Source organism: Dreissena polymorpha, chromosome 3 (assembly GCF_020536995.1).
Source record: "Dreissena polymorpha isolate Duluth1 chromosome 3, UMN_Dpol_1.0, whole genome shotgun sequence".
Classification (NCBI taxonomy): domain Eukaryota; kingdom Metazoa; phylum Mollusca; class Bivalvia; order Myida; family Dreissenidae; genus Dreissena; species Dreissena polymorpha.
Genome location: NC_068357.1, coordinates 62,482,221 through 62,501,356, shown reverse-complemented (window position 1 = coordinate 62,501,356; position 19,136 = coordinate 62,482,221). Strand labels below are relative to the sequence as shown.

The 19,136-nt window shown below is 34.3% G+C and overlaps 2 protein-coding genes across 3 annotated transcripts in view; both read right to left on the bottom strand.

The window, feature by feature from the left end:
- Positions 1 to 19,136, bottom strand: part of LOC127874432 (uncharacterized) — a 164,726-nt gene that overhangs the window by 105,141 nt on the left and 40,449 nt on the right. The window lies entirely within an intron of this gene.
- LOC127874430 (interferon-inducible GTPase 1-like) overlaps positions 440 to 19,136 on the bottom strand; it is a 29,009-nt gene continuing 10,312 nt past the window's right edge. The window contains exons 3-7 of one of the 2 annotated variants that reach the window (XM_052418745.1): positions 16,623 to 16,739; positions 8,321 to 8,476; positions 5,706 to 5,840; positions 4,428 to 4,489; positions 440 to 2,348 (exon numbers count right to left, since the gene is read on the bottom strand). In XM_052418745.1, coding sequence (XP_052274705.1) covers positions 1,197 to 2,348; positions 4,428 to 4,489; positions 5,706 to 5,840; positions 8,321 to 8,476; positions 16,623 to 16,739 — 1,622 coding nt within the window. In that variant the 3' untranslated portion in view covers positions 440 to 1,196. The remainder of the gene's footprint in view (positions 2,349 to 4,427; positions 4,490 to 5,705; positions 5,841 to 8,320; positions 8,477 to 16,622; positions 16,740 to 19,136) is intronic. The other variant, XM_052418746.1, reaches the window with a different exon arrangement.

Below are 19,136 nucleotides of genomic sequence, written 5' to 3'. Positions count from 1 at the left end.
ATGAACACTGTAATACAGATGATACATTTGTAGTATTCCAGTCAGTAGACTTATTGTGAAATAAGGCTGTCATATGTTGACATAAATATATCCGATATTAGTGATTACACAAGCGTGGATTTGGAGGTAATATAACGACTCTTCTTTTATTTATATGAAATCAATAGGTTAATTGCTAATCAAAACGTTTATTATATTAAATATACACTGTTCAAATCAATATGATAAGTATGCACAATGTTTAGACTTTATATTTTGGTGCTAGTCTTACGTGTTTATCACTATACAGCCAATAATAACATCTTATATATTTTTTGAAATCAACTTTATATGTATACTGAGAGCGATCCTTAAAAATGCGTGTTCAATTACGAACACAATTTTATTATTAATAAGAACGACCAAATGAAGACTTAAAAAAATTGATAACAAGTACGAATGCATGCATAACTTTCTTTCATCTCAATATTAGCTTCTACACATTTTCGGGGAAAAAGTGAGGATATATCACTTCACTCACATTAATAATACAATATATCAACAAATTGTATACCACATGCAATAACAGATTACACCAGTATAACTGTTTTCAATAATAACTATTTGGGAACCGTGCTCATGGGTTATACTCGTAATTAAATAAAGAGATTGAACTATAGTGCATGAACTATAAATCATAGATAAAAGTAATAAATATATAGGATAATAAATCTAATACAAAAAACATTTAAAACAAACCAAGGGCTTTACAAAGCTCGTGCGATCGACTTATCTTCCGGTTTGATAGAAAAAATGTATATTTTCTGTCACACACCTGATTTAAAAGGAACATGTGAACCTGTTCCCGCTTTTGGAATTTTTCAAGCCGGTTAATTTTATGCCAGGCTGTATTTACTTTGTGCTTGCGGTTATTAATGTTAAAATGTACATATATTATTCGAGCATTAGTTTAAATTGGGAATCCACATTTCATCAAACGAATTTGTACATTGATTCTCATTATAAACATGGTACTAGAATATCTTATTTGATACTTTTTACATGTTTTGCATCAACATGTATTGAAAGAGCATGTATTTAAAGAAAATGATTTTTTCCCTAGGTTTCACTTTTCAAATCTTTAGCTAGCAAGAAAATATGAAGTATGAAGATATAATTCATTGTAATTCTCAGAATGTGTATGAATTATTTAAACACTAAACTTTCGTTGATATCAATTTTAGAATCTTTTCGGACTCCTCATAGCACATCATTAACAAATCGTACATCGCATAAAAATACCGTTTGTAATCCTTCCTCGAAAAGAATTTTTCGACCGTCGAACGATGATCATATACTGTTATATCTTTTCTTGACTGCGTGTTGCACAAACAAAATTCTCTGAATTTAAGAGGATCATTTAAAATTATTGACGACCGAAGAGCAATTTCTTTTTTCAATGCATCAATATTCATGTCCATCTGGCGGGCAAAACCCATCAACCTTTCTTCATTTACACCCAATTGTTCTTGATAAAACTCAATCTCTTCGTGCAATATGCTCAAACATTTCTTTTCAGAAAATACTCGACAAGCTGCAGTCGTAGCTATCTTGCCTATTCTCTCCATCAAACTCGTCCTTTTCTCGTCAAGCACAGGCTTTATCGTCAACGAAATGGAAAAAATCAATGCATCCCTTTTAAGGATCGGAATGTCTTTAAGTAATGTGTTTATCAACTGCTTCAAATGAAATTTCTCACGCAATTTAAAACGGCTACTTATTATAAAAACAACAGCTTTTTCAAATCCAAGAGCGCTTAGCTCTTTTTTACAGTAATCTTCGACCTTTGTCACTACTTCACTGCTCTTCGTGCCTTTTTGTTTTTCTGACTCGGATTTAATGTCTTGATCTATTTTCGATCTAACGAAATAAAACTTCTTTTTTGCTTTTGTTGTTTCGGTCGCAAGCCATGCATCATTTTCTTTGAAACGTGAACAAGAAATGATTATAACGAAGTCACAATTCTGTAAATCAATCAACTTCAAATATTTTTCCTTTGGGCACTTTAGGGTTCCAACTCCGGGACAGTCGATCAGCACAAAGTTTTGATAATGAGGATGTTTGTACTCTTCTCTGATTGTAGTTGTTTCGGTAACACCAACCTCGGCACCACCGCCATCACATGGATTGAGCCCGAGCATTGCGTTGATGAAGGATGATTTTCCAACCCCTGCTTCGCCGGTAACTAATATCTTCAGAGGAACGGTTTTCCATTTGCATATATCAGTTTTTAAAAGTGCATATACCCTCGCAATACCATGTGTTTTGTATCCATCTTCAAACCCCTGTAAATACTGCACTATACTGGTCTGCAAATCGAAATAAACATTATATCAGTAATCATTTGCATATTGTGATAATTTTGTGCTATTGCGTTTAATCACTTTTATTATTTTGTTACAACGTAGGTACGGATCTTAATGTAAAAACGAAAACCCTTTTTTTATTTGATTTATAAATCGTATGTTATTATAATTAATATATAAATATATGTACATGGTCTTAGATTAGTTTTACTTTTCCATCGTATAATAACGATTGGCTTCATTATAAATAACAATAGTCCATCACACATGTTGCGATAATAGTCTTTGTCAGTCGTTTTGATAGTTTTATTATGTACGACATCTTTTTTATTCAGAATTGTGAATAACATCATCACATGAACAATATGAATAGGTAATTATTGTCATTTGGAGCTCCAGTATTATTTTGGTCATTCATAATCAATTATTTTAATAAATGACATTGGGAACAATTTGGACAAATGAAGGGAAAATATGACGGAAGTGACTGAACGAATTGTAGATTACTCATATTTGACACTTAGACAACGATCTAGTATAACTGATACTTAGACTTGTAAACGTGGAATCGTAGTGAGCTGAATAAAAGATAACTGTTACTTAACTTAAGAAAAACGTATCTTAGATAAATATTGGATAACTATTTTAAAGATAACTAATACTATTCAATTTTTTACTAGTGGATAACGACGTATATAAATATTTAGATTTAGTAATTCTATTTGTCGGTCGGTTTGATAAGCGCCGCAGGATAGATGCCAAATGGATGCTGACCGAGGCGAATGATTGCTTTAAGAGTCTGAACAACAGCAACATGTTAAATTTGTTATGATTTTATTAAAGGTATTGTCAAATTCAACCTATTTAACATGCTTCTTTGTTAGTCGTATTGACGTACCAGTACATTAACAATTGAAGTGTCGATACGATAATAACAGGTATGTTGCATATTGAATCAGTATATTGCTTGGTCGATTGATTCCCATGCAGTGTATGCCTCTGAAACTACTGAAACTTTAATATTTCTAAAGCAATGTTTTGCAAACTCAATATGTATCATCACCATGACATTTTGATTTGTTGTCTCATCCCCAGTGATCCACACACATTTGCGATTTAACACATCTGTTAAAAATGATACACATAACTGTTTTTATATTAAAACTGAAATTGCCATTTAGTATTGCAATGAAAGATACTTTTCTTAGTAAATTGCCTTTGACAAAAACATAAAACATGTTGTTGACAAAGCTCGCTACATAAGCATTGTTATGTAAGTACTGTTTGAAATAAAGGCCTTTACATCGTTCTGATCATTATATAAAACCTTTCATTTGAAATATATTTGATTGAAAATTCTCAAAGGCAGCATATATTCAAAATGCACATGCTTATTGCTGCTCTTAATCAACATGTGGGTATATTGTATGTGAAAGGATCATTAAAGATGTGAATCATGCGTGGCTGACTTTTTGAAAGAAAGCCAATATTTCACAGCTCAGCTCATTTTCAGGGAGACCCAATATGTTCTTTTGTTTATTATTCACAATTCTCAATACGTATTCAGCGTGTTTACTACGTACTTCTATATACGTTTTCTTTTATAGTTAAAAAAAATGAAAGTTATATGCATACTTGCACATTGCCCTAAGAGTTTATTAAAATAAATAGCTGCGGACCAACGTAGTACCACCGAGGATCGCCGCAATGTCACCGCCGGCTATACAATAATTCTCGCGTTTGTGTAATGACATTATTTGACAGTAGACGATCATGGAACGCCAGTACCATGTAGCTTTCTTTTATGATACCTACTGTGTACATCTTTATCTGAAGGATTGGCAATATTACTGAGTTTATTGTTGTGTCACAATTCTAACTACAAGCTACGCTTCCGGATTAAAGGGGAGGCTATTTTTAAGATAGCAGAGCCCGAAACAAAAACCGGAATATCAAAGAAATTATTATCAGGACTTTGAGGCGCAAGTTTGGAATATTAACTAAACGGCAATACTAAATTTAATGTCGAATTACAAATGGTATCGATTTAAGTATGGATATGTTTATAAAAGAGACACTTACTATCAAAGGTTCGTGTTCGTCTTTTCCCTTTCGTTGATCATCTTCGGAGACTGCACAATTTACTAATGAAATAGTAAATCAATGGTTTGCTTAACCAATAACAATGTTTTTGTTCTCGAGCTACTAATTAAATTGTAGTTATATATTTTTTCGCAAAATACACTTATAAATTAACAGAGAAAGAGTTTTCTGAACATGCAACATTTCAATTTGAACCAATGTCAACAACCGTTAAGCTGTAGATTGAGCATAAACTAATCATTTTAATTTATGGAAAAGGTTTGACAAATGCACTACACATTTTTAACCAAAAGTAAAGATTCCATCATTCTCTGCGCTATCTAGTGTTTATTCAGCAATAGATAAATTAAAGCCCACACTTTCCATGATGACGTTACATCGTACAGGAAGTAAAGGATTCACTTGACATACGTCAGACCTGCATTTACGTAGCTTGAATTTTAATTATGTATGAAAACCAGTATAAATCAGCAAAATTTTAGAGAAATGTAATCATTAGCACTTGAAAAGTACTTACATGGAGTAATGTCTTAAAACAAAATTTTACATGATATTTCAAACGTGTTTCATGCCAAGCAAACAAATGTATGTGTATGTGTATTCGACAATTTATTCAATTTATATCATAATTTCCTTTTATTAATATTTTGCACTTATTTTAAAAAATGTCAAAAAATGGAAGAACAAGAGATGTGTTCGTAAGAAGCACAATGCCCCCTACTGCGCCGCTTTGATTATTTTTAAAAAATTATATTACTTCCCTTGTGAAAATGATCTGTACCTGCCAAATGATAAATACAAATTATCTCCCTTAAACGCTTGTTACTTCCCTTGGATTATTTTTTACCTTTGACCTTGAAGGATAACCTTGACCTTTCACCAATAAAATGTGCAGCTCCGTGAGATACACATGCATGCCAAATATCAAGTTGCTATCTTCAATATTGCAAAAGTTATGGGCAATGTTAAAGTTTTCGGACGGACGGACGGACAGACAGACGGACGGATGGACTTACGGACAGTTACACTGCTATATGCCACCCTACCGGGAGCATAAAAAACAATTGACACCATGAAAACAAAGATAATGAGGTCATTTTACTCCTCAGGACAGATTTATCCCATCAATTCTGAAATAAAAATGAGTTTCGACAATCTGTGTTTAAGTTTCATAAAAGTTAGATGATGATGGGATAAATTATATGATCAGACGTTCATCCTAAATCCCGTCCCCAAACCGGTACCTCCACCCCTTACCTTGCTGATTTAGCAGCTCGTTGAGTGCCTCCTCGATGCTGAAGTTGTGTCTCAGTATGACCTTTTTCATGAGATGCTCAGGCACTCTCTCCCCCAGCACACTGCGCACCTTGTCAAGGCATGAGTTCAGCCGCGCTGTCAACACACAGGCACACTTTATCATTGCTCTGGAAAAACTGGGCTTAATGCATGTGTGTTAAGTTGTGAATTCATGTGTGGCAATTGTTGAATGCATGCGTGTCAATTGTTGAATGCATGCGTGTCAATTGTTGAATGCATGTGCGGCAATTGTTGAATGCTTGCGTGTCAATTGTTGAATGCATGTGTGTCAATAGTTGAATGCATGTGTGTCAATTGTTGAATGCATGTGTGTCAATAGTTGAATGCATGTGTGTCAATTGTTGAATGCATGTGTGTCAATTGTTGAATGCATGTGTGTCAATTGTTCAATGCATGTGTGTCAATAGTTGAATGCATGTGTGTCAATAGTTGAATGCATGTGTGTCAATAGTTGAATGCATGCGTGTCAATAGTTGAATGCATGTGTGTCAATAGTTGAATGCATGTGTGTCAATTGTTGAATGCATGTGTGTCAATAGTTGAATGCATGTGTGTCAATAGTTGAATGCATGTGTGTCAATAGTTGAATGCATGTGTGTCAATAGTTGAATGCATGTGTGTCAATAGTTGAATGCATGTGTGTCAAGTGTTGAATGCATGTGTGTCAAGTGTTGAATGCATGTGTGCCAAGTGTTGTTTCAGTCAGCACAGGCTCAACAGGGATGACACTTTCGGCCTAAACTGGATTTTCTTTTTTAGTCCCTGATTAGCCTGCGCTGACTGCAATGGCTAAATTGGGACGACACTATTACCACATACATTATGGCCTGTTTTCCCAGATTGCGGCTAAAATGTATATCATTCTTGAATTAATCTGCACAATTATCCAATTATTTCTCTAGTATAAAATCATTGTTATGCCCCCTTTCGAAGAAGAGGGGGTATATTGTTTTGCACATGTCGGTCGGTCGGTTGGTCTGTCCGTCGGTCGGTCCTTCCACCAGATAGTTTCCGGATGATAACTGAAGAATGCTAAGGCCTAAGATCACGAAACTTCATATGTACATTGATCATGACTAGCAGATGACCCCTATTGATTTTCAGGTCACTAGGTCAAAGGTCAAGGTCACAATGACTCGAAATAGTAAAATGGTTTCCGGATGATAACTCAAGAATACTTACGCCTAGTTTAATTGGTTTTACACGAATAAGCAGCCATGTCAATTGTTTGGATTGTAGAAGTGCACATGGTTTAGTTTGCGATTCCGGATGAATTTAAAGTAAACCTTTAGCAATAGTTGGAAACAGTTTAAAAGTTTTCATGATAAAACCAGGATTGGTATTTAACATAGGGCTAAATATTTAACTACTTATTAGTTTTAGGATTCTCCAGAGTTCTGAAGACCAATACAAGGCAAAAACACAGTGGAAAAACTGGGCTTCATGCATGTCTGCACAGGCTAATCAGGGAAAACACTTTCCGTCTAGGTGGATTTTCTTTTAGATATTTAAAAAAAAGAAAATTCCATAAAAGGGAAAAGTGTCCTCCCCAATTGGACTGCCGACTGCACAGTGTCTTGGACGACACTTTCTGAACATGCATTAAGCCCCTTTATCCCACAGCCAGGCTGGCAGGTAAATTAGGCACATATTTTTGCAAAAATGCCAAGGAAATGTACAACATGGGGGAAGACATGAAAAGAAATATAAAATGTTTATGCTCATAAACATGATATTAATCTCATACAGGAATGAGAAAACTTCTGGCATACCATTTATCAGGTAAAATGTGCCAAAACAAATTTTGAGCCAGTTGATAAGCTTAAATCTATGTATTTGTTATCGTGGCCATTCTTAACACTGTATCTCGCGACGGAATGAAAACTGCTATCCTCAGTTTTGTAATTCAGCACTCTAACCACCTTCTGACCTAGCTTGTAATTCCAAGATAACCAAACAATGCACATCATGCTATGATTATTGTAGTCTTACATCTGAAATCAATTCTTAAATTAACACCATTCTGCTTACTCTGCATCAGTATATTCCTAGAAGGCTAGCTCAGATTGTCCTATACATGGACTCGTAACATTTTATTGGTCTTAAGTAATACAGGGGCTTGCTTGGTTGACTTGTTATTTTCAATGACTGTGTTTTGCGTTGAAAAAGGATTAACATAATCTACTTGCACATTATAACTGCAGTGGGAATTTCGGTCAAATTTGGCACTGAAATACTGCCTAATTTCCAATCTCAACAAAGTATATATTTTTCCCAAATGACTGTCTGAAAGTCCCCAAAAAGGTCTAAAAACACAAACATGTTTAGATAAAAGTTCATCATTTAGTTTATTTCTCTATTGAGCTCTATAAGTTTAACCTTAGTCGGTATAAAATATTGAAAACACTTTTCATCTCAATTTGTGAGCATTTGTCAGCAAAACAAAAACAACAACACAGATTTCCAAATTGTAGTCAAAATGATGTGACTTTTTCCAATCCAAAGAGCCAAGGCCCTATTCCAAAAATGAGATGAGAGTTGCCCTGACTGCTCACCTTCGTCAATCTCTGAGAGGGCAGGCCTAGCTGTGTCATGTGACTCCTGGGTCGACCCCTCCCCTGACTCCTCCTCCTCATGTATCACCTCCTGCTCGACCATGTAGTGCGCATGGGCCACATTGCGGTCACGGTCGAATATGAACTGCTCCGCCGCTGAAACATAAAGTATCCAGCTAAAGTCAAATGAGCTTCAATTTTGGAAAACAGAGATTTATGCATGTGGCAGTGAAAAAGTGTTGTGCCAGATTAGCCTGTGATGTCTGAACAAGCTAGTAAGTATTGTGTCTTCAATTGGATGAGGAACTGTATCGCATGGACACAGTTTTCAATAGAATCAGGAACTGTGTCCACGCATGGCATGGACCCAGTTTTCGATTGGATGAGGAACTGTGTCCTTGCCATGCACTGTTCCTCATCCTATTAAAAACTGTGCCCATGCATATTATGAACACGCTACACAGTACCTTATCCCGTTGAAAACTGTTAATATGCCATGCAAGTACAAGACTTGATTCATGTTGTGTAGTACACTAGATTAGTTCACTGAACAAAGTCATTCCAAGATTGATGTCTTATTCCAACTTCACATAATACACTGTTTTAGGATTGTTAATCATTGTGAATGTCGTAAGGATTAACATAAATACTTTAAAAAAAATATAGTGTATGCTTAAAGAAGAACAAGGTCTGGTAAAATCTGTCCAGTAAGATTTTTTTGTCTTTTGCATTCATTGACATATACAAGGTATATATATATATATTTGACTGTTACATGTATACTTCCGACAGGAATGTCAATAAGCAGGCATCAATTAATCGCTCCTGAAATGTGAGGCCCTTGGATTTTATTTTTCAGAAAGCTCACATGTTGACTGTATAAAAAGTATTCAAATAACAAGGGCGAGCAACTGCAGTCAAAATACTAGCTTAAAATCCTATTAAGCCTCTCTTGTTCCTGGTGAAATGCAGTAGTTGTGCATATTTAAAACCAGAGATAACAAAATCGGGTTAGGTTGAGGCCATTTTCTCGATTTTTATGATCCTTATTAACATTAGATGCAAGCCGCCTCAGAAAAAACTTTAATGGCTTGGCATGGATGTAAAATTAGACAACTTTTTAGATAATGTTAAGGTGAATACCACTGAAAATTGGGTGCTTGATTTTAACACAAAATTTAATGTTCCGTTAATATAAATATTAAATCGTTTTAAACAAAATATGTGATTGACTTTGTTTGCCATCGGAAGAATGACAGCATAATCTTGTTTATCCTAGGGTGACCAAATATCAGTGTATTAAAAAAACGAGTAACAGAATTTCTGAACTAATGCAAATAATTCAACATCAAATATTTTTACAATTAACCTTCAAAGAATTATTTTATTGTCAAATTTGTTTATTTACAGCATGTTTATCCATGGAAATTCGATAGTTCCATTTACATGTAACAGAATTTACTCGCATGTCTATCCGTAGTATCTGCCCTCTTAATGAATGCATTCGAATTTTGGAAGTAAACAAATACAAAAACATACATGTGTTCTATGTCAATCTATAGTTAAATGTGTATTTCTGGACATAACACCAAAAACTGCATTTATATTGGAAATGTTTTGACAAAATACTGGCTAGACTTAACTCCCTGTAATTATCTGTTTTATGTACCATTGTCTCATAGTATCGGCCCTTCTGATTGGTTGCGAAGAATTGTTACTATGCGCATGTGCTTGGTCTAAAAAAAAGTAATTTAATGACAAAAAGAAACTCTTGCTCATCTCATCTTCGCCTGTGGTCCCATCTGGGACATAGGCCGCCAACCAGCTTCATCCAGGCGTCTCTAGTCTGGGTGAGTCTCTCCAGCTGCCGCCATGTTTGGCCCATCTGCTTAGCATTTGCATCCAGGTCACGGCGCCAGGTGTTTCTAGGCCGCCCTTTCTTCCTTTCTCCTTGTGGGTTCCATGTGAGGGATTGCCTTTTCGTATTGGATGCAGGCTTGCGAAGGGTGTGGCCCATCTACCGCCAACAACTCTGAAGGATGTCTTCTTCAACTGGCTGCTAGTTTGTTCTCCATAATTCTTCGTTGGAGATCTTGTCTGGCCAGCAGATCTTGAGGATCTTCCTGTCAGAGGCAGGTGGTGATGAAGACCTGTATTTTCTTCATTGTGGTGACAGTGGTTCTTCAGGTCTCTGCTCCATAGAGGAGTAGTCAGGCTTGGTGAAATTCGAAAAAAATATGCCGGTCATCCGGACAGGCATTTCAGAAAATGTGCCGGTCCGTAGAAAATTTAGCCGGACCGAAAGAACAACAACCCAACTATGTACAAGCCTTTTATTTTAGCTCAACAAGCCACTGCCAGTTCTTTATCCTAATAAGATAACAGTTGTTCGGTGTTAATCAATTCGTCCTGATAGTCTGGACAATCTTCTTCAATTTCCATAGAAATGTAAAAACGACACATTGGATGATGATCATCCAACGTAACATGTAACAGGGCATCTAATTGGTCAAACTATATTTAAATGACCAATGATATCCATTTAGGCTTTATAACAACGTTAACTTAAGTAAGAAGAAGTATCGAACATAAAATTGCGGTTAACGGACACTAACTTGTACAATGTAAAATGATAACACTTTTGGAGACCTATGACGAATGCATGTTATATAGATAACACAAGAACATTGTTTATATTTAATAAACAACCTTTTTAAAAACATGCTTCAAGAAGAAATTCATATTTTAATGTCCTTAACTTCTCGAAAAATATGTCAAAGCTATCAAGATCTGTTTTGTTAGCACGCAGTTGCAGATTTTGCGACACATTTTGCCGGTCACCAGGACCGGCATTCTTGTTAAACCTGTCGGACCAAATGGAAATCTGCCAGTCAGGACCGGCAATTTCGCCACTACTAGTGGCTTCACGATGGTATTGAAGAGCCTAATCTTGGTGGTTATGCCAATTGCGCTGGATCCCCAGATGTTCTTCAGCTGATGAAAGGCTGCTCGTGCCTTACCGATGAGGGTTCTGACATATGCATCCGCTCCTCCCTGATTGTTTAGAATGCTGCCGAGATAGGTGAAGCTGTCCACCTCCTCCAGCGCCTTGACTTGGACTGTGATGGGTGTGTTGTTTGATGCGTTAGTCCTGAACACCTTGCTCTTCGCTTTGTTGATGGTGAGGCCCAGTCTAGCTAAGTTGTCCGCTACCATGTTTGTCTTTTCCTGCATCTGTTGTTGGGTGTGGGAGAGAAGAGCAAAATCATCCGCAAAGTCGAGGTCTTCCAACTGTATCCAGAGTGTCCACTGAATTTCATTCTGCTTCTGCTCCATTGATGTCTTAATTATACAGTTTATGGCCAGCAGGAACAGGAAAGGTGAGAGTAAGCAGCCTTGCCTCACACCGGTTCTCACTTCAAAGGCACCAGTGAGCTGTCTGTCATGAACAATTATGCAGGTCATTCCCTTATAAGACTTCCTGATGATGTTGGTGATCTTTTCGGGCACTCCGTAGTGCCTCAGAAGTCTCCAGAGGGACTCCCGGTCAACGCTGTCAAACCCCTTTTCATAGTCAATGAAGTTGACATACAAAGGCGAATTCCACTCCAAGTGATTGTTACAGAATGGTGCGCAGGGTTGCAATCTGATCTGTGTTCATGCTCATGTTGTTCTTAAAACATTTTTACATTTTATTCAAAAACAAGCAGCATATCAAACATTTGATAAAGCTACTATTAGTCCATAAGCAAACAAACATAATTGTGTGTTACGTAATTAAACATCAAAACATCACCCTGGAATTATCATGACCTGCTTAAACGAACACCGGAAATCATGAGAATGATCGTTGTAATACGTATGGATATTATCAAATAAATTACAACTTCTAACAAGAAATGTGTTTGTCGGAAACACTGTCCCCTTCTGCGCCGCTTTGATTTTTTTTTTTTACCTTTGACCTTGAAGGATGACCTTGATATTGCACCATTCAAAATGTACAGCTCCATGAGATACACATGCATGCCAAATATGATGTTGCTATCTTCAATATTGCAAAAGTTATAGCAAATGTTAAAGTTGGAGCAAACCAACAGACAGACAGGGCAAAAACAATATGACCCCCACTATAGTGGTGGGGGACATAAAAATTGAAAAACATAACTTTCCAGCACTTCTTGAAGGTTTTTCGTTAAAGGCACGATACATTTAAGAGGACCGATACTATGAGAGTAAGGGATTCTTGAACGATTGACCTACTTATTGGTGTTGTCACACATCGAAAGGGAGAGTACTATAGTGCAATTGGCAGTAAGCAAACTTAACTTAAACATTGTATTCACTGACCATAGTGTATATAAAATTAAACAGTAATTAACTTATTTTATAACTTCCAGATTTATAATTTAACAAGTTTCTGTTCTATTGGTCATTCTTCTTTTGAGCAACATGGGCACATGCAAAAGTGCTCAATAGTTTCATAAACAAAAATGTTCCCCATTTGTTGGAAGTATCAAATAAATTTCGGCATTAATGTACGTTTTAAAAGATTTCATAAAAAAACTTCCAATCAGGACATCAAATTACAGTTTGGTCGCCAGTAACGGATCACTTCCGGTACATCGAAGAAAACATTAAACTTGAATATCTGCAAACATTTTGTATTCGTGTATGTTTTCTCAACGATTCACGGGATGAAACACCTCATCAATGACCATAATTTACAATAACGGTAAAAAAATTGGGCTGGAAATGCTTGTTTTCTCAATTCAATGCTAGAGTGCTGTTATGATAGTTTTGGACCACATCTATGTATTTTTTTATTTAAATTATCTGATTAATTTTCCTATTAAATATTGAAATTATATAGCCTCTTGATATAGTCTACTTACCCAAAATGTTTTATTGGCAGTACTGACAATAATTATTAGAATAAGATAAATGGTAGAAAGAGAAATGAATGGTTTCTATAGGAAAACGTATTTCAAATCTCAGAAAAGCAGGCTCGAGATCGGTGCGATGTATACTGACTGTCCTTATCCCTGGTCAAAATAGCCTGTTCCAACTAGTTGACAGCAAATAACACATATTAATACACTTGGATACTTTTCGTATTCAAGTCAATATAGCTCCCTCCTTTAAGAACGGATGTGTTGAAATTTGGACTCAGACTAATTCAACACATCAAAATCGTAGATCGTAGAATAATAAAGCGAAAAATAAAACGCATTTACATAAACGTCTTAATGACCGACCGGCTTACAACATATCGCTCATGAATATTCATACGAGCAATATAAAAAAAAATATGTTATGTTTTCCTGGTGTAAAAACCCACCGAGAATGATGAAATTGAAATTAAATTGGATATATATACCGTTGTACTACACCTAATGACTTTTCGAACGCAGCATTTTTTAAACTTAAATATCTCAGTTATGGGTAAATATTTTGATTAAAATTTGGACATATGATCATTTGACTACAGTATGTGCAAGCAAACGATAAAATCACTCATCCGTGACGATATGCATACGAAGTAAAAATTGATATTGTGTTTATCAATATTTGTTAATCGGAATCAGGCTTATCACCAAATGTACTTGTGTTTTTTTTAACTTTGATATAATGGATATAGTACAAATATGTATATTCAATTTATGTATAAATCCTTAGTATAGATATAATATACTGTGTAAATTTTTTGTGTACGTGTAGATATCTTTTCCAGTAGAATCACTGTACGTATTTATTATCATAATTTAAAGGCATGGGATACTAACTTTTCATTATTAAACTTTCTTTTACCAAATGACTAGTGGTCTGAAAATTGTCTCCTTGAAGAGCAGATGAATAAATGGGAAATTTAAAAGGCCAAAGGTTTTTAATTATTTCAATTACTTAAAATAATTAAATCCGAATATATATTGTCTGCAGGACACTCATTTCATTCCTGACATGTACAGTACCATTTATTCAGAATGAGGGGGTGCATGTTTTTTAAGCTATTGTTCATCTAATTCTGGGGAACAGGTATGTTAATATCTAAAAGCACTAACTATAAAATTCACAGTTCTGTTGCTGATGCGAATGGTAATTTTCTTGCCCTTGATATTTCTTTAAATGGATGTCGCTTTACAATTATTTCTTTATATGGGCAAAATACTGACTAACCTTCCTTTTTACAGGTATCGAAATACTTGAAAATGGAGCCTTTATTATAAGTTGTGATTTTAACTTAGTAATAGATCTTGTATTAGATTAATTTAGTTATAAAAAGATCAATGACCCTAATGCTCGTAATAAAACTTTAGGATTAATTAAATGCTACACTCTTGTAGATCCCTTTCGAGAGCAAAACCAGTCAAAGAAAATATTTAATTGGCGTATAACAAATTTAATACAACAGGCTTAGCTGGGTCTATTTTTCATCACGTCAGATTTCTTGCAAGATTTTAAATCAACGGAAATTGAACCAAGTCTTCAATCTGATCACTCTATCATAACTTTAAATTTAACTTTCATATTTTTTTTTTCTCATAAACCTGGTCTTTGGAGACATAATACTTCTATGATATCAGACATTGTGTATGTACAGAAAATCTACAAAAAAAACGATGATATTAATCTTTTATATGCTCTACCCATTTACAGCCATCAAAATTTAAAGGAAATTCCCAATTTAAATTTGATGATTGATGAAGAATTTTGTAGTTTTGGTACTTGCTACAAATATAATTTTAAGCGTACCATTACTCAAATAAAATTACATGTAAGACCTATTTGTTATAAAGTATAATTATATGCACCTACTACTGTTTATCTATGTCCTTTTCATCTATTATTACAATCTACACATACTTTATTATTTATACACACTAGAAGATGTTGTTGTTTTTTTCCTTTTTTTATGTTTATCTTATATGCATTTTTTCAACACACAATTACATGTTATAGTAAATTTTACAAGATACTGTACTAATTGATATGCTCGGTTCTATTATGATATATATATATATATATATATATATATATATATATATATATATATATATATATATATATATATATATATATATATATATATATATATATATAAACTATACATGCACACTACTCTAATATTTAACTTAAGACATGTGTTGAATGCATTGCATGTTTTCTGTTGATGTTTTGCTGTGTCTGATTGCAAAACATTATTTTTATTATTCATATTGAGTGTGTACTATTGTATGCAATCTTGAAATAAAATGTGCTGGGAAAAAAGATAATGATGAGAATTATGATGATGATGATGATACGTATACATACAAAATAAAATTTCAATTGCATCAGCAGAAGAAAAACTATGTTATGCAATTCGACCCATTATTCATTGCAAACCAGTGACACAGCCTACAAATCCAAGTGACATGACACGAACGACAGACTCACGAACATGAACAAAACTGGGGTTTGTCAAAGCAATTCAATTCATGTTAAAGAGTTGTAAAACATTACAATCGTTTTTCGATCTACATTTTTTATTTAAAAAAAATAAAACTCGAATGTACAATTTTACTCTCGAAGATTTTTATTAAAAAAAATAATAGAAAAATGTAACTATGAAAACTTTTAAATTGTATGTATACCGGTGCATGGAAAGCGTGATTTTAGGAATGTCTATTTTCTAATTGGGCGAAACATTGACGCTAAAGATCGACCATTATGTCTTCAAAACATCAACCATTTTGTCCAAGCTAACTGAGAAATAGAAGTTGCTTTTTGATTTGCTAAAGTTTATCAAAAATAAGGTTATTTAAATCCCCTGCACTGGTTCATCGGCAGGACTCTAAAACAAGAATGCAATACCCGAGATTTGGTTTGCTTTTAACAAAGCGTGTTATTTAAAGTAGCTAAATAAGTATCGTATTAATCCGCGTGTGTATGCTAAATGTCCTTTTAATGATAAGAAAATAACACAGTGTTTCAAACCTTTCATTATCGCCTTGAAAACCAATACTTCAGTTGCATAAATTGGATAATTTCATCATCGGCATTATCATATGTATTAGAAAACAATAATTACTGCATGTTTCTTTTATTAGACTCATTATTCGTTACGAAAGTTTTCTTTAAAAAATGTATACACTTTATGAACAAAAATTAAATTAAGATAATCTATTGATTGATTGATCGATCGATCGATTGATTGATTGATTGATTGATTGACCGACCGACCAATCCATCGACCTATCAAAGGAATGATTAATCTATACATGAATTTCATTACTATTCAAAATACGTTTTGAAGCGCTAATACCTTTTCGACTATTAATTGCAACGTCGCCATCACGAAGATTTATACGATCAGGGCGAAACGATTGTTCATTTTCAGTTTGAAGGAAATCGCTTTCCGTTTCTGAGTTGTGCAAAATATCTGTAAAGACAAACAAGTAGTTAGTGTAAGCTTCAACGTTTACTCAAAATTATCGTAGTTACATTTAAATCAACAGTCCTAGAAAAAGTCGAAATATAATTGGTCGAAATGTTGGTTATGGTGTTGTTTGGGCAAAAGTTTCAGAAAATGTGCTATATAATTTTTTTTTTATTTTCACTTCAATGTTTTATGAATTAGTCTTGGCCAAGTGTGAGGTATGGACGCCCGCCCTTAAACAATTTCTTAATGTCCAATGGTATGATACTTATGTCGAAGAAGTAGTAGTTGCATTTCGATTTGCTTGCGTTTATCGAAAATAATCTTATTTGAAACCATGCACTGGGTCATCAGCAGAATTCCAGAAACGGGAATACAGAACTCGAGATTTGGTTTGCTTTTAACATCGCACGTAGCTGAATGAGTATTATATTAATCCACGTGTGTTTGTAACATGATAAATATTAACATAGTTTTGTCAGTAGCATAACGTGGATAATTTCATAAGAGTCCGAATGTTACGTATTTGAAAGAAAACAATTTCTTCATGCTACTCGTTTAAAAGCAATAATTCATTTCGGAAGTTTGTTTAAAAAAGACTGAAATATGGAGTGATTGATTAATTATTTAATTGATCGATTGATTGACCTACCGGGTGACTCACTGACACCGACCGACAAAATGACAGACCGAACTAATGGCCGACCCACCGAGCTATACATTGAATGTTTGATTAATCCAATTATTAATATCATTTCTATTCAATTTCTATTCAAAATGCCCATCATATCACTTTAAAGTATCCGAAAGTTGAAATGTGTGCAATGCAAACAAAAAGTTTTTGTTTTTTTTCGCTCAGGAAAAATATATCTTATTCAACGCAAAGGCTTTTTTCCCCAGGGAACGGCAAAACACAAAACACATTCTTTCTGCAATACTATGTCATCAAACATTCTACCCACTCTACTGTTACACTTCGACACGTCTGCATATTAAATCAAAACGCTTACCCAGGAGCGACCTTTCTCGAGCTTGTCGCATATCCGAGTAAGCCACTGCTTAACACTATTCAACATTCTACATTATATTTATTAAAAGTATTGAACTATATATTGAACGTGTTTCGGATGGGAAAAAGTGTCATAATTTATTTATATGAACGGATTAAAGTATATTTTTATGACGACAATAGATACTAAAATATGCCATTATGAGTTCTAGGTACATACATGTCAGAAAGTTTTACCATGTAACCGCGACCACTGTTGCCTCCAGTAGAATCACTGTACGTATACGTATACGAACAAAAAAGTAAATCAAAATTCTTGTTAACCACGTTCAGAAATTGTTTAACGATTAATTAGTCATTATATGTAAATTGTTATAGAGGAGCTTTATATTTTTAAATCAAATTAAGTACACGTAGCAGTTCTAATGAACACTAACTGCACTTGAATGTAATATACATCAAAGCAACATTTTCTTGCTCAAACTTCATTACTGTTTCAACTAATACTACATACCAAACATTACAACATGACCATGAACAATTGCAACTTTTCCTGTGGTTATTAGTGTCCTCAAGTTTTAATATTACTACGACAACTACTAATTTTAAACCATTGACTAGTTGTGATACTATTATTACTGGTTCTTCTAAATCTTTACAACAGTTACGACTACTACTGCTGCATAACACAATTACTTTAATACTACAACTGGATAGACCAGAAAAGTGTATGGGTTCAATATATACATTATATGCATACATACACATCAAAATCTACAACATATAATGTTTAGCCCAAGGTTTGCAAAATTGTTTTGTATATAGAAGTTGGATGATAAACTCCTTTATTTGAAGCCGTAAGATTTCAAAATATGTTTGAAATCATTTGCCAATCAAAATGCAATAGTGAAAAAGTATTGGTATCGGTATTATAATAACAAAAAACTACTACTTCTATAAATACTACTTCTACTTTTTCGATTGCTACTTCTGCGTACACTACAGAACACATGGTGTTTGCAAAGAATCGCCTCTCTATTTTTTGGCAAACGCAATTGATCTTATTTGTTGCAACCGTTTGCTTGTTCCGGCAAACAAAATATCCCATTAAAAAAAATCTTAACTAAAACGCATATCTACAAACCAAACATCTACCAATTACACGTCAATATAATTGATTTAAAATAATAAAGTAATTCATACAACGCATTTGTTACCGTCACCTCCACGACGACGAATCATTATAAATATTTTACTGCGACTTTGAACGCAACTACTTTAATTACTTCGTTTATTCCAACAATTATACATCTTCATTTTTTTATTTTGTATGGCCGACTTAGAATAAGCAATTCAAGAAAACATTTAAGGCAAAGGAACACATAGTATAG